Source organism: Lepidochelys kempii, chromosome 14, assembly GCF_965140285.1.
Source record: "Lepidochelys kempii isolate rLepKem1 chromosome 14, rLepKem1.hap1, whole genome shotgun sequence".
Classification (NCBI taxonomy): Eukaryota; Metazoa; Chordata; order Testudines; family Cheloniidae; genus Lepidochelys; species Lepidochelys kempii.
In genome coordinates, this window is record NC_136393.1 from 31,901,600 (window position 1) to 31,917,901 (window position 16,302).

Below are 16,302 nucleotides of genomic sequence, written 5' to 3' on the forward strand. Positions count from 1 at the left end.
TAGTATGCAAGGTCTTGGAAAAAATTTTGAAGGAGAAAATAGTTAAGGACATTGAGATCAATGGTAAATGGGAAAAAATACAAAAGGTAGATCGTGCCAAACTAACCTGATCTCCTTCTTTGAGAAAGTAACAGATTTTTTTAGACAAAGAAAATGCAATCAAAATCTAATTTACCTAGATTTCAGTAAGGCGTTTGATATGGTGCCACATGGGGAATTATTAGTTAAATTGGAAAAGATGAGGATCAATATGAAAATTGAAAGGTGGATAAGGAATTGGTTAATGGGGAGACTACAGCGGGTCCTACTGAAAGGTGAACTGTCAGGCTGGAGGGAGGTTACCAGTGGAGTTCCTCAGGGATTGGTTTTGGGACCAATCTTATTTAATCTTTTTATTACTGACCTCAGCACAAAAAGTGGGAGCGTGCTATAAGTTTGTGGATGATACAAAGCTGGGAGGTATTGCCAATTTAGAGGAGGACCGGGATATCATACAGGAGGATCTGGATGACCTTGTAAACTGGAGTAATAGTAATAGGATGAAATTTAATAGTGAAGAGTATAAGGTTATGCATTTAGGGATTAATAACAAGAATTTTAGTTATAAGCTGGGGATGCATTAGAAGTAACGGAGGAGAAGGACCTTGGAATATTGGTTGACCACAGGATGACTATGAGCCTCCAATGTGCTATGGCTGTGAAAAAAGCTAATGCGGTCTTGGGACGCATCAGGCGAGGTATTTCCAGTAGAGATAAGGAGCTGTTAGTACCGTTTTACAAGGTGAGACCTTGTACTGGAATACTGTGTGCAGTTCTGGTCTCCCATGTTAAAGAAGGATTAATTCAAACTGGAACAGGTACAGAGAAGGGCTACTAGGATGATCCGAGGAATGGAAAACCTGTTTTATGAAAGGAGACTCAAAGAGCTTGGCTTGTTTAGCCTAACCAAAAGAAGGCTGAGGGGAGATATGATTTGCCCTCTATAAATATATCAGAGGAATAAATACCCGGGAGGGAGAGGAATTATTTAAGCTCAGTACCAATGTGGACACAAGAACAAATGGATATAAACTGGCCACCAGGAAGTTTAGACTTGAAATTAGATGAAGGTTTCTAACCATCAGAGGAGTGAAGTTCTGGAACAGCCTTCCAAGGGAAGCAGTGGGGGCAAAAGACTTATCTGGCTTCAAGATTAAACTCGATAAGTTTATGGAGGAGATGGTATGATGGGATAACATGATTTTGGCAATTAATTGATCTTGAACTATTCATGGTAAATAGGCCCTGTCAAGGTTCCTTCCCCACTCTGAACTCTAGGGTACAGATGTGGGGACCTGCATGAAAACCCCCTAAGCTTATTTTTACCAGCTTAGGTTAAAACTTCCCCAAGGTATAAACTATTTTCCTTTTTCCCTTGGACTTTATTGCTGCCACCACCAAGCGTCTAACAGATATATAACTGGGAAAGAGCCCGCTTGGAAACGTGTTTCTCCCCAAAATCCTCCCCAAACCCTACACCCCCTTTCCTGGGAAAGGCTTGATAAAAATCCTCACCAATTTGCATAGGTGAACACAGACCCAAACCCTTGGATCTTAAGAACAATGAAAAAAGCAATCAGGTTCTTAAAAGAATAATTTTAATTGAAGAAAAAGTAAAAGAATCACCTCTGTAAAATCAGGATGGTAAATACCTTACAGGATAATCAGATTCAAACCAGAGAATCCCTCTAGGCAAAACCTTAAGTTACAAAAAGACACAAAAACAGGAATCTACATTCCATTCAGCACAGCTTATTTTATCAGCCATTTAACCAAAACAGAATCTAACACATATCTAGCTAGATTACTTACTAAGTTCTAAGACTCCATTCCTGCTCTGTTCCCGGCAAAAGCATCACACAGACAGAGAGAACCTTTGTTTCTCCCCCCATCCAGCTTTGAAAGTATCTTGTCTCCTCACTGGTCATTTTGGTCAGGTGCCAGCGAGGTTATCCTAGCTTCCTAACCCTTTACAGGTGAAAGGATTTTTCCTATGGCCAGGAGGGATTTTAAAGGTGTTTACCCTTCCCTTTTATATTTATGACAGGCCCAATAGCCCGTGATGGAATGTTAGATGGGGTGGGATCTGAGTTACTACAGAGAATCCTTTCCTTGGTATCTGGCTGGTGAATCTTGCCCACATGCTCAGGGTTCAGCTGATCGCCATATCTGGGATCAGGAAGGAATTTTCCTCCAGGGCAGATTGGAAGAGGCCCTGGGGTTTTTTCGCCTTCCTCTGCAGCATGGGTCACTTGCTGGAGGATTCTCTGCACCTTGAAGTCTTTAAACCATGATTTGAGGTCTTCAATAGCTCAGACATAGGTGAGAGGTTTATTGCGGGGGGGGGGGGGGGGAGGTGAGATTTGGTGGCCTGCATTGTGCAGGAGGTCAGACTAGATGATCATAATGGTCCCTTCTGACCTTAATATCTATGAATCTATGAAAAGGAAAAAGATATAGATGAGAGCTAGAATTGGTTAAATGGAATCAATTATATACAGTAATGGCAAAGTTCTTGGTTCAGGCTTGTACCAGTTATGGAACAAACTGCAGGTTCAAATCAAGTCTCTGGAGTACATCCACAGTGGGGATGGGTCATTTAGTCCTTTGTTCAGAGCTTCAGTTTGTAGCAAAGTCCTTCCAGAAGTAAGAAGCAGGACGGAAAACAAGATGGAGGAGATGCATCAGCCTTTTTATAGTCTCTTGTCATGTGGTCTCTGCTTTCTTTGTCCCAAAGACAAGCTACCTAGCACATGGCATAGAAAAACCTTAGTGTTCTGTCCATAGGCAGGTCCCTGAATACCTTGCTGAGTCTCAAGGAGTATGTGCCTTCTCTCAATGCGTCTATTGTACAGCTGATGGTCCTTAATGGGCCATCAATCAGGCTAGGCAGTGCTGACACCAAATTGTCTGGGGTCTCCCCCAGAAGCATAGCATAAGTTTGAAATACAGACAGTATAGAGCCAATACTTATAACTTTAAATACAAAAATGATACATACATATAGACAGCATAATCGTAACCAGCAAACCATAACCTTGTCTTAGACACCTTATTTGACCCCCTTTATACAAAATTTTGTGCCACTTCAGGACCTTGGTTGCAACAATGATCTATATGGTGCCAGTTCAGATTAATAACGTCACAACCAGGGCCATGGGGTACGTTTGGGGCTGCCTCACTCCCGTGTGTGGGTTTCCTGTTGACTCAGAGTAGGCCCCCCTTTGGAGGCCAGGTGAACTGCCAGCTGTGCCCCATGGGGAGAGACAGGAGCAGTGGCTGGGTGCTGCGGGGAGAGGCCACTGCTTTCCAGGAGGGGAGACTGAGGATAACGGGGCAGGGGGCCTCCCCGGCGGGGCCATGACTCAAGCTGTTCAGGCGTAGACAAATCTTCACTTTGTGCTTCCTCCCACCCACCACCACCACTATGAACATATACAATTTTGGGGGGACAATTAAAAATCAGCCCCCCCAAAGCCCCAGCCCGTGCTATCACAGCTGCCCAGGAGGTTTCCTCACAAATGTCTCAGGTTCTCTGCATAATCAGGGGAATTGCGTGTGCACCCAGCTGTGCATGCTGACTGGGCTTGCGGTTAAGGCATTGGATCGGGACTTAATAAACATGGGGACAGTTCCCAGCTCTGCCCCGATCTGGGTCACCATGTGTCTGTGCAGAGCCCATCACAATGGGGCCCTGATCTCAGATGGGAACTTCCCATGCTAAGAAAGAATGAGCTGTGTATCTCAATGTTAATTTCAAAGTTAAATACCCTTTATGTAGACTTAGGTTGGTTCCGGGGAAAAATGAAACAAGTTTACAAATAAAGTTTGCTGTTTAAACATTTAAGCTTTGGAGTTTTTCCGGCTGGTAATATTGAGTAATAGTTGCATCTCCACAGGAAAGTCTGATTGTGCCTGGTTCCCTGACTGTAGCCAAAATTGGTTCAAATACTGCAATAAAATATGCCTTTTAAAAAATAGGTAAGTTCTAAGCCCTCAGTAAAATAGGTTCGTTTCAGTAATAACTACTTTGGGCAGATGTTTTAAGGCACAATACAAAAGTCAGAGGATCACCAACCGCCAAAAGCAGGCACGATCTAACTCTGTTCAGCATTGCCATGTATATTAAACCAAGCAGCTATTTGAAAGCAAGGAAATCCCTGGGAAAACATCCGTAACACTGTCCCTTTGCAAGGAAATTCCTGGTTAAAAACCCTTAACTCTGCCCCTTTGAAGACAAAGGAATTTAACACCCTTAATTTTGCCCGTTTGAACACAAGGGAATTCCCAGCCAAAAATCCTTAACTCTGCCCTGGCATGATCAGAAGTTCTATAAGACTGCCCTGTCTTTTCCCCATTTTGGGTGTTACTGTACGTGTTGTCCTGTCCATCTCCACAGTCTTTCTGTGCCCTGGAGGCAGTATGGTGAGCTGCGCCCCAGAAGTCCAGAGCAAGAAGAAGGGGAAGAGAGGTTCCCGGGAACAGCCAGTGAAGGTGAAGATGTGCACCATGCCCTCAGCGTTGTAGAAGGCCAGGCTTGCCTGCTCGCAGTCCAGGTGCACCCGGACCATCCTGGGTGCTGACTCCAGCTGCAGCGGTGTCTCAGGGCAGGTGAGAGCACTCCACTCCCCCTCCTGGCACTGCAGGGCCCAGACCCCCACATCCGGGGACAGCTGAAACACCCCCATGCTCTCCATGGAGCTCTGGGCTGCCCCGATGGCCCAGTCTCCCCACTGGCTCACCTCCACGTCCCAGTAGTGTTGCCTGGCTGCAAAGCACTGGGAGGCCAGGACGCAGGGGAGGGGGTCAAATCTCCGGTCACTCTTGGGGACGTCTTGCCAGAGGATGCCACACGTCACACTCCTGCCATCTGCTGAGAGCACCAGGAAGGGGTTGGCAGTGCTCTGGTCCAGCGTCACCTCTGCTGCCGACAGGGACACTACGGGCAGATGGATACAGGTGCTAGGGCAAGACACCGCAGTACCTCCTCTCTGCTCAGCTCCTCAAGTCTCTCGCTATGGGGCCTAGTGGGTAGAGCACTAGGATACCTGGGTTCTATTCCCAGCTCAGGCCTGCTGGCTGACCTGGAGCCAGTCACTTCCCTTCCCTCCCCCTCGTTTTCCCCAGCTATAAAATGGAGCTAAGCATGATTATTACCATGAGCCTTTGGATCTTCTCTGACCCAAGTAGTCAACCTCTTCTGGGAAGACCCCTGAACGGGACACAGGATCCACCAGGGCTGGTGGGAAATTTTCCATGGGAACAGTTTTTGGCTGGAAAAATTGGGCAACAGGGGATGGATCACTTGATGATCACCTGTTCTGTTCATTCCCTCTGGGGCACTTGGCATTGGCCACTGTCGGAAGAGGATACTGGGCTAGACAGACCTTTGCTCTGACCCAGTATAAACCATTCTTATGTTCTAAAACTCTATGTCTGCTTTCTGGGGACAGAGTGGATGCTTTGTTGAAAAAACAGATGCTCCAAAACTAAAATATTTTGGCCAAAAAAAACAGAAAACGTTCACCCCAAATCCAGAACGTTTTGGCCTCAAAACCAGTGTTTGCCCAAAATATTTTGGCCCCAAACCAGATCATTTTAATCTAAAATGCAGAATACTTTGGTCAGAAGCCAAATAATTTTCATCCAAAAACCAAACTAGGGTGATTTTCAGCTAGAATGTTTCAGGTTTTGATGGAGAGTCGGAATTATCCACAGAAAGTACAAACAAAAATGAAAAAAAGAGAAAAATCTTTCTTCTTGGATTTTTCCATGGGAACAGACCCCTCTTTTCCACCCAGCCCTGTGCTCAGGAAGGATCTCACCAGGGCCATCTACAGAGGTCACTGCATCTCCATGCCCTTGCTGGGGAAAGCTGAAGGATATCGCAGTGGTGTCCTGTGCTTTGTATTACCCAGCGTCTGTGTGCGGCTAGCAGAGCTCCCAGGGCACTTGTCCCCTGGTCTCCAGGCAGCCTGTGAGCACAGCCAATCCACCGCAGGGCCGCCTGATCACCCGTGGATGTCAGCCCGCCAGCAATATCGGATCTCAGGCTGCTCAACCCATGCGTCCCCAGCTGCGATCTCTCCTGGGCCAGACCTGCTCCCAGCCTTGTCCACTGTCCTGCCCAGTCTGCTCCATTCCTGACCCTTGGCCCTGCCTCCGGCTCTGACCATCAGCACTGTTTCTAGCCACTGAGTCCAGCTCCAGCCACAAGGCCTGGCTGCCCATGCCCTAGTTCATAACAACCGTCCTCATGGTCCTAGCCTGGGAAAGCCATTGTCTAAGCTCAGCCGGGAATCTCAGATCCAAGCTTTTAGTGTGATGACTGTGGTCAAGTCTTTTAGGCCCAGCTCCTCAAAGGTACTTAGGCACCAAAGGGAGTTAAGCACGTTCGAGGATCTGTTCCTTTGAGCCCTACCTCTGGCCTGTGATAGTCAATACATGGAAGACAGGGAGGGGGCTCAGAGACAGCAGGAGTCAAAACCATGTGAGTACCGGAGATAAGTAGAAAACTTTTTTTTTTTTTTTACCTTTATCAAGAAATTGTCTCCATTCTGCAATGATAAAAAAGAAGGTCACAATTAGCTGGGGAAGCAGTGAGAGCAGATGAAACAAATCCCATCCAAACTTTTGGGTTTTTGAAACAAAACTCCACTATTTTGTGGGGAGGGATAGCTCAGTGGTTTGAGCATTAGCCTGCTAAACCCAGGGTTGTGAGTTCAATCCTTGAAGGGGCCATTTAGGGATCTGGGGAAAAAATTGGGGATTGGTCCTGCTTTGAGCAGGGGGTTGGACTAGATGATCTCCTGAGGTCCCTTCCAACACTGATATTCTATGATTCTCCCCAATGAAAGTTTTTATTTTGTTCAAAATTCTCCATTCTTTTAATTCTTTTTTAAACACAAAACCACAATTTTTTAAAGTAAAGAAACAGTTTTGGTTTGCAAATATTTTCAGTAGTTCGCTAAAAAAAACACTAGGAAAATTTCTATGAAAAGTTTTAAAAAAATCTTTTGAAACGTTACTGAGGGAAATTCATTCCCATTTGCTCAGCAGCCCTATACTGAACCACAGCTCGCACACTCATTGGGCTGGAGTCTGATTCCAGCAATTGGAGAAAACTGGGAGCAAGGAGGCCAGACCCCCAGCTGGTGTCAATCGACTGTAGCTCCATTTGGATGAACATAATCACAGCAATTGGCTGCAGCTGTGGGTTTGAACCTCACCTCAGTCCCTGGAAAAATCATGGAGCATGTCCTCAAGGAATCAATTCTGAAGCACTTAGACAAGAGGAAAGTGATCAGGAACAGTCAGCATGGATTCACCAAGGGAAAGTCATGCCTGACTAATCTAATTGCCTTCTATGATGAGATAACTGGTTCTGTGGATGAAGGGAAAGCAGTGGACGTGTTATTCCTTGGCTTTAGCAAAGCTTTTGACACGGTCTCCCACAGTATTCTTGTCAGCAAGTTAAAGAAGTATGGGCTGGATGAATGGACTATAAAGTGGATAGAAAGCTGGCTAGATTGTCGGGCTCAATGGGTAGTGATCAATGGCTCCATATCTAGTTGGCAGCCGGTATCAAGTGGAGTGTCCCAAGGGTCGGTCCTGGGGCCGGTTTTGTTCAATATCTTCATTAATGATCTGGAGGATGGTGTGGATTGCACCGTCAGCAAGTTTGCGGATGACACTAAACTGGGAGGAGTGGTAGATAAGCTGGAGGGTAGGGATAGGATACAGAGGGACCTAGACAAATTGGAGGATTGGGCCAAAAGAAATCTGATGAGGTTCAATAAGGATAAGTGCAGGGTCCTGCACTTAGGATGGAAGAACCCAATGCACAGCTACAGACTAGGGACCGAATGGCTAGGCAGCAGTTCTGCGGAAAAGGACCTAGGGGTGACAGTGGATGAGAAGCTGGATATGAGTCAGCAGTGTGCCCTTGTTGCCAAGAAGGCCAATGGCATTTTGGGATGTATAAGTAGGGGCATAGCGAGCAGATCGAGGGACGTGATCATTCCCCTCTATTCGACATTGGTGAGGCCTCATCTGGAGTACTGTGTCCAGTTTTGGGTCCCACGCTACAAGAAGGATGTGGATAAATTGGAGAGAGTCCAGCGAAGGGCAACAAAAATGATTAGGGGTCTGGAACACATGACTTATGCGGAGAGGCTGAGGGAACTGGGATTGTTTAGTCTATGGAAGAGAAGAATGAGGGGGGATTTGATAGCTGCTTTTAACTACCTGAAAGGGGGGGCTCCAAAGAGGATGGATCTAGACTATTCTCAGTGATAGCAGATGACAGGACAAGGAGTAATGGTCTCAAGCTGCACTGGGGGAGATTTAGGTTGGATATTAGGAAAAACTTTTTCACTAGGAGGGTGGTGAAACACTGGAATGCGTTACCTAAGGAGGTGGTAGAATCTCCTTCCTTAGAAGTTTTTAAGGTCAGACTTGACAAAGCCCTGGCTGGGATGATTTAATTGGGGATTGGTCCTGCTTTGAGCAGGGGGTTGGACTAGATGACCTCCTGAGGTCCCTTCCAACTCTGATATTCTATGATTCCACGGTGGGTGCCATCCCCTGCAGATTTCTCTCCCATCTCTCCCCACCTCAGCTGACTCTGACCCTAGGCAGCATCTTTTGCTTTCCCCACTCCAGCCTCTGAAGCATCTCTGATCCTTCACCCTCTTCCAGGTCCCTCAGCCTCCTTCCTGGCTATGTGGGTGTCTGTGTAAAACCTGGCACAATGTGGCCCTGATCTCGGTCATCGTGTGTCTGTGCAGAGCCCGTCATGATGGGGCCCTGATCTTGGTCACCATGTGTCTGTGCAGCGCCTGGCACAACACGGCCCTGATCTCAGTCACTGTGTCTGTGCAGCGCCCGGTGTGCAGGGCCCTGATCTCGGTCACTGTGAGTCTGTGCCATGCCCAGCATGACGGGGCCCTGATCTCTGTCATTGTGTGTCTGTCCTGCACCTGGCAAAACGGGGCCCTGATCTCAGTCACTGTGTGTCTGTCCAGCACCCAGCACAACGGGGTCCTGATCTCGGGTGGGATCTCTCGGTTCTGCCCTGATACACTATTACGCGATAGGTGCTGAGGCGATGTTATAGAGACACGAGTTACCGTGTGCTGGAAATACTCACCGCGCTCTTTGGACACCTCACCTGGAAGAGAAAGGAAGAGGTGAGGCTGTGAGCAGGAGCGACACTCAAGGGGGATTTCCTGCGCCCTGTGTGGCTCATCTCTATAGTCCCACTACGGCTGTTTCTCCCTCACCTCCCACTGAGCACATATGCCATTCCCATCCCATTCCCACCTCCTGGGACAGACCGAGGGGCGCCTGTGGCTCTGGGGGAATGTATGTGCTTCCTAGAGGGGGCAGCTAGGGAGAATCCATTGGCCCAGCCTCCAGTGGGTGTCCATTTGCACCCTCTAGGAATGAATTCTTAGCCCAGTCTGTGCTCCCGGAAACCCTCCAGAAAGTGCCTCATTGCCAGGAGGTCGTATAGGCCGAGCAAGCCCGAGAGAGACACGTGACTGGCCAGGGAGAGTGCAGGGACTGGCATGCCTGATGGCCAGTTTCCCTGGGATCCGTGGTGCTGGACAGGGCTTAGGCACAATCATTTGGGCTTATCTCTTTCCTTCCTCTCAGCTTTCCCCCAATTAAGCCAAAGAGGCAGCATGGGCCGATGGTTAGAGCACTGAAGAGGCCATTAGAAGTGCTGATTTCGGTTCCTGGATTTGCTGCTGAACTGCTTGGAGAGCTTGGGAAAGATACTGCCACGCTCTCTGCCTCAGTTTCCCCTCACACCCTTTGTTTATTTTGACTCTTTATTTTATTTTGCTCTGTAGGGGAGGGAGACTGTCACCGTGTGTCTTTGCAGTGCCTGGCCTGACAGGGCCCTGATCGCGGTCACCGTGTGTCTGTGAAGCACCAGGCACGACGGGGCTCTGATCTCGGTCATTGTGAGTCTGTGCTGCACCCAGGACAATGGGGCCCTGATCTTGTTTGCACAGGGATGACTTCCACCTTCCAGGAAAGAAGTAGTTTGTATGGAATTTTCTGTCTGTAACCCACATGTTCCCTTAGAAAAAAGTATTGGCCACTCAGTGAAACACATTCCCTACTGCACTGCCTGGAGTGAGATTGTTACCTTTGAGTACCTGGAGCTTTCGGAAGAGATAAACAGCCAAGGGCACAAGGAAGAGACATACTGGTAGAAAGATGAGAAAGGCCCACATTTCCGGGGCATGCCTGGGGAAGAGCCCTGAGGGAGAACACACATTGCAACTTCTCAGAGGAGCAGCAAGAGCACTCCTAAGCACTTAGCTGGGAAAGGTGAAGTCAGTGTAGGTACTGAGGGCTGAGAGCCAGATTTTGAGCTCAGCTCCCGTGGGCTAATCTGGAGTCACCCTCCAAATGCACTGGGGGCAGGGCCAGATTCTGATCTCAGCTTGCCTTGAGTCAGTCTGGAGTCACTCCCCAACTGCAATGAGGACAGGGCTGGATTCTGATCTCAGCTCCACTGGGGTTCATCCAGAGTCACCCCTGTCTGCACTGGGGGCAGGGCCGGATTCTGATCTCAGCTTCCCTGGGGTCAATCCAGAGTCACCCCCTGTCTGCAATGAGGCCAAGCCATGTGGATAAGCATCAGGGAGGAACCTGAGGTGTGCGGGCAGCCCACCTGTGATATGAATAGTCGTCTCTCTCTCTGGGCTGGAGAAGCCGGCTTTGATGGTGCAGGTCAGTGCTGGGTCCGAGCTCTCAGTCACCACCAAGGAGCTGGAGACGTTGAATAGGCCGTTGTCGCTGCGCGGTTTCTGTTCAGACCTGGGGCTCAGGGTCTCCCCACGGCCATTCCTCCAGAGCACGTGGGGCTCTGGGTACCACCCCGCAGAGAGACACAAGACCCACACCCCCCAGTCCTTGTGCCCAGCCATGTGCAGGACAGGGTCTGAGCCAGAGCCTGGGGGATGGAGAATCAGAAGCAAAAAGTTAACACGGTAAGAATGATTAACACATCTGTGATAGCGGTGATCTCAAAGCACTTTACAAAGCCAGGGATATGCCCCATTGACGCCAATAGAGCTGAGACCCATTGACCCCAGCTGGGGATCTGTCCCCATTGACTCCAGTGGAGCTACGGATGATTGACACCGGCTGGGAATCTGGCCTATTGACTCTTATGGAGCTATGGTCCATTGACCCGAGCTGCAGATCTGGCCCCACTGATTCCAGTGGAGCTACGGACAATTGACACCAGCTTTGGATCTGGCCCCACTGACTCTAATGGAGCTACAGCCCTCTGACACCGGCTGGGGATCTGGCCCCATTGACTCCAATGGAGCTATGGCCAACTGGCCCCAGATGGGGATCTGGCCCCATTGACTCCAATGGAGCTACGGCCAACTGGCCCCAGATGGGGATCTGGCCCCACTGACTCCAATGGAGCTACGGCCAACTGGCCCCAGATGGGGATCTGGCCCCACTGACTCCAATGGAGCTACGGCCAACTGGCCCCAGATGGGGATCTGGCCCCACTGACTCCAATGGAGCTACGGCCCTCTGACACCGGCTGGGGATCTGGCCCCATTGACTCCAATGGAGCTACGGCCAACTGGCCCCAGATGGGGATCTGGCCCCATTGACTCCAATGGAGCTACGTACACCGGCTGGGGGTCTGCCCCCCACAGTTTTAAGCCTTTGATTCTGGGAATGGCAATTCTAAAGGCTGCACTCTGGGGAGGCATCCCAGGGAATTTTAATGGGAGCTGGGTATCCAAATCCCCAGGCCAACTGTGGAAATCTCCGCTTCTGAATCTGCAGGTGAAATGCAGCAGGAAGTACACGGGTCCGAGGATGTGTCACAATCCCCCATTGCACTGCGACGCCTAGTGTTCCCATGGGAGTGAGCCGCACGCAGTCGGAGCTGCTCACCCGTCACGCTGAGCTCCAGCAGGGCCGTGCTGTAGTGACTGGGTGACTGGACCTCGCACAAGTGCTGCCCTTCGTCTGATGGCTGGACGTCCCGGATCCTCAGGGAGACGTTCCCATGGGCCAGGCCCTGGGTGGTGAGCTCCGTCCTGCCCTGGTAACCCATGCCCTGCTCCTCGCTCCTGTTCGGCCAGTAGACGTGGACGTCCTGGCCCAACTGGGGCCGGCTCCATTTCACCTGCATGGCCTGGGCACTGAGCGCGGGGGAGAGATGGCAGGGCAGCAGCACAGTGCCCCCCAGTGGGGCGGAGATGGGGCTGGCGGGACCCAGCACATGGAATGATTCTGGGGGAGAAACACCATCTGGTCAGAGAGCATGGGAGGGGGAGGGGGCCGATGGTCAGTGAGTCCCCACCAAGGGGTGACTGGCTTGACGGGCTCAGTTCCCAGCTCTGCCACCAATCTCTGGTGTATCTGCGGGCCAGTCACCCCATTCCTCTCTGCCTCAACGCCCTTGCTGGGAAACGGGGATAACGATCCAGGCGTCTTTAGAGGCACTGTGGCCAAGTTGCTAGAGTGCTGGCCTGGGAGGCAGGAGTCCTGGGTTCATTCCTGGCTCTGCACTGGCCTGCTGAGTGAATGTGGGCAAGGAACTTCCCTGTCCGTGCCTCGGTTTCCCCAGGTGTACTGTGAGGATAATGATACTGGTCTCTTCTGCAAGACACCCTGAGATCTACTGATGTAAAGTGCTAGATAAGAACTAGATGTTATTATTAGAGCATTTGCTCTTTGGGGCAGGGCATTGTGTTTCTGTGCAGCAACGGGATCCTGATCTCAATCACTGTGTGTCTGTGCCTCGCCCAGTGCAATGGGGCCCTGATCTCGGTCACGGTGCATCTGTGCCGTGCCAGACACTATGGCATCTCTAGGCGGTACTGTAACAGAAATTACCTCCAATGACACTACATCAAAAGAACACTAGGTAGCTAATCAAGCATTCAAAAGCCAGGAGCTGTCAGATTTCTGAAGGCTTGAACAACCTCAACTCTGCTCCCCTTTTGGGCGTATCCTGAAGAAGTGTAAAACCAGTGTGTAAGAGTGTTATTACAGACCAACCCCAGAAAGAGGAGGTCTAGCTACAGCTGTGATGTGAAATAGTTTTAACTGGACCAGCGGGTGTGTGTTTGCATGTGTTCATGCTCTTAAACCGATTTAAACTTGGCTCTTAGCCACGTAGCTCACACTCATCAATTTCCAGGCCTGAGGCCAACTGGGAGAACTAGTGGGAAGCCACCAGAGAGTTGCCCATACTGGTGATAGGGCCAGTTAAACTAGAAAGCTTTTAACCCATTTGCGTTGGTGAATCAGGTGTAGACGAGCTGCCCCGTGTTAACCAACAGGTCATCTTCTCTAGCACCCAACACCTTGTGAGGGTTCGAGCCTCCCATGGCTCGGTGGGCACTGGCCACCCGAGTTGTTTTGTGCCCTGTGCTACCGATGGGATGTGGAACTAAGATGCAGCAGTTGTGAAATTGCACCGGATGTGGGGGAGCACTGGTTTGGAACAGACTGGATCACATCCTGACGGTGTCCCCTTTGCACACACGCCAGTCTCACCTGGGGCTGCCATCCCAATGCCCAGGAGGAGGCAGAGGGCAACTGGTATGGCCTGATAGCGGCGTTGGGTGCTCTCCATCCTGTGGGCCTCTGGGAGATGTCTCCCGGCACCACCACAGAACATTGGTCACCGTGCAGAGGGGGCATCGGGCTCCGGGCTCCTCATCCGCGTGGGACCTGGGAAGGCAAAACACCCGTGAGCCCCCCAACAGGTCAGTTCTTCAACCAAAAGCTTTCTCCTTGAAACAACAGGGCCTCCTGCAAAATCAGCATTTTCTCCTAAGAAATTATTTTCGCTTTCCACAGGAAATAAAACTGTCAGATCCAAAACCTGCCAGGAAAGAACCGCCTCCTCCCCGCGTTTACCTGGCTTTTCCACAATGTGTTTTGCTTGGAAACGGCAGAAAAAAAGCCCAGCTTTTGGCTGCTTTTCAGACTTTTTCCCCTCCCTAGTACAGAAAGAAAGAAAGAAGAAATGTTCAAGTGAAAGTCACCCCGCACTGCGTCCCAGCCGTTAATTATCTCCCTCTCTGAGTTGGAGGAAGTGACACACAGTAACATGGTGGTAAAAATAATTCAGCAGGAGAGAAACTAGTTAATTAACTCATTAAAACGTGGGGAAATGGAGAAATCGCCCTTTCCTCCCAGGGGCTGGTGAATAATGTATCAACAAAGCACAGGGGCTGGAACTGGAGGGGGGGTCTGCCGCACCCCTGGCCCGAAGTGGTTTCTCAGGGTTTACAATTTGGTTCCATAGCTCTCAGCACCCCCACTGGACACATTTGTTGCCACTGCAACAAATCGTTTCCTGTCGTTGTCCCCCGCAGCCCCCCATCTTTCTGGGCAGCGATCCCCCCTTTCTTTGCCTGACAGAAGGGCTCCCGCAGTCCTACCGGCGGAGGGGGGGCTGGGAAGCAGGGGTGCCAGCTGTCCGGGTTGTCTCAGAATCTCCCCTTTCTGGAAGCAGCTGGCCCAGGAAGTGTGTCCGGGTGCTCAGGGCCAGGGGGCGGTTTCATGGGGTCAGGAGCAGGCGGGATGTCCTGGGGTTTTGTGAACACGAGACCCGGACGGGAACCAGGCGGAGCATTTTGGAGAGGGCCCCGACACCGCCCACTCCGCTGCAGGGCAAGGAAATTCCCCTCCCCCCGGGGCGTTCCCCGCCTGGCCACTGAGCCCCGCCCCGGGACAGCCAGATAACGCATGGCTGGGGCTGGGCTGCACCCAGCGGACTCTGCCCCCTCCCTGCCCCCAGCGGCGCCAACGCTGGGTTTCAAAACCAAGGGCCTGTTTTCTAGCCTCCTCCCCGCGCTAGGATTATGACCATTAATGAGAATACCGAGCAGCTGGGGCGCTGGGACTATGGGGGTGGGGGCGCTGAGAGCCAGGGAGCAAGCTGTGAGCCCTGTGTACGATGCAGCACGTTCCCCTTCCTCAGAGGCGTTTCTTGCTGCTTTCTGCAGCGCTGGCAACTGCCGGTCTTCTTTTACAGAGATGACGAAGTAAGGGGCGCCCCTTGTAATAAGGGACTGTTGGCAACCCTAGGTCAGACCCACAGTCTGGTACCGCCCCCCTTGCCACCCCACATTAGATCAGTGGGTCCAGCCAGCTGGTATCTCACCCTCCGCTTCCACAGAACAGATCAGTGGGTCCAGCCAGCCTGGTGTCTAGTTTCCAACAGTGCCAGCTGTGCAGTGGCAGCTGTAACAGCCCGGTGACGGGGCTCTAGCAGGATAAACCACCCATGTGGGTTAATTCCTTCCTCGCTCCCCAGCATGAGACAGCGTCTCTAGCTCACGAAAGCTCATGCTCAAATAAATTGGTTAGTCTCTAAGGTGCCACAAGTCCTCCTTTTCTCCTTACAATGTGTATGATAATCAAGGTGGGCCATTTCCAGCACAAATCCAGGGTTTAACAAGAACGTCTGAGGAAGGGTGGGAGGGGGAAGGGGGTAGGAAAAAACAAGGGGAAATAGGTTACCTTGCATAATGACTTAGCCACTCCCAGTCTCTATTCAAGCCTAAGTTAATTGTATCCAATTTGCAAATGAATTCCAATTCAGCAGTCTCTGATTGGAGTCTGGTTTTGAAGTTTTTCTGTTGTAATATCGCAACTTTCATGTCTGTAATCGCGTGACCAGAGAGATTCTCTGACTGAATATTATAATTCTTGACATCTGATTTGTGTCCATTTATTCTTTTACGTAGAGACTGTCCAGTTTGACCAATGTACATGGCAGAGGGGCATTGCTGGCACATGATGGCATATATCACATTGGTAGATGTGCAGGTGAACGAGCTTCTGATAGTGTGGCTGATGTGATTAGGCTCTGTGATGGTGTCCCCTGAATAGATATGTGGGCACAGTTGGCAATGGGCTTTGTTGCAAGGATAGATTCCTGGGTTAGTGGTTCTGTTGTGTGGTAGTAGTTGCCGGTGAGTATTTGCTTCAGGTTGGGGGGCTGTCTGTACGCAAGGACTGGCCTGTCTCCAAAGACTTGTGAGAGTGATGGGGCGTCCTTCAGGATAGGTTGTAGATCCTTGATAATGCGTTGGAGAGGTTTTAGTTGGGGGCTGAAGGTGATGGCTAGTGGCGTTCTGTTATTTTCTTTGTTGGGCCTGTCCTGCAGTAGGTGACTTCTGGGTACTCTTCTGGCTCTGTCAATCTGTTTCTTCACTTCAGCAGGTGTGTATTGTAGTTGTAAGA

General features: G+C 50.3%; 1 protein-coding gene across 7 annotated transcripts; it reads right to left on the bottom strand.

The window, feature by feature from the left end:
- Positions 1–1,620: 1,620 nt before the first annotated feature.
- On the bottom strand, positions 1,621–14,767 carry LOC140897453 (butyrophilin subfamily 1 member A1). Of its 7 annotated transcripts, none has more exons than XM_073310172.2 (8): positions 13,600–14,486; positions 11,986–12,327; positions 10,733–11,014; positions 10,202–10,315; positions 9,191–9,211; positions 6,573–6,596; positions 4,782–4,978; positions 1,621–2,785 (listed from the first exon to the last, which is right to left on the bottom strand). In XM_073310172.2, the coding sequence occupies exons 1-8, from the start codon at positions 13,721–13,723 to the stop codon at positions 2,651–2,653; spliced, it is 1,239 nt and encodes a 412-aa protein (XP_073166273.1). In that variant the 5' UTR covers positions 13,724–14,486; the 3' UTR covers positions 1,621–2,650. The 7 variants fall into 7 exon arrangements, with proteins under 7 accessions (XP_073166273.1, XP_073166269.1, XP_073166267.1 ...); XM_073310168.1 differs by adding an exon at positions 14,493–14,767 and having other exon boundaries at positions 2,693–4,978; positions 13,600–13,776; XM_073310166.1 differs by adding an exon at positions 14,493–14,767 and having other exon boundaries at positions 2,693–4,978; positions 13,600–14,048.
- Between the last annotated feature and the right edge of the window lie 1,535 nt (positions 14,768–16,302).

Excerpts from the sequence above, each read along its gene's own strand:
- LOC140897453 (XM_073310168.1), bottom strand. The coding sequence starts at position 13,723 with ATGTTCTGTGGTGGTGCCGGGAGACATCTCCCAGAGGCCCACAGGATG. Across the intron at positions 9,212-10,201 it reads AAAGCTCCAGGTACTCAAAG|GTGAGGTGTCCAAAGAGCGC; the intron begins GTAACAATCTCA and ends TTTCTCTTCCAG. Across the intron at positions 6,597-9,190 it reads TGAGGTGTCCAAAGAGCGCG|AATGGAGACAATTTCTTGAT; the intron begins GTGAGTATTTCC and ends TTATCATTGCAG.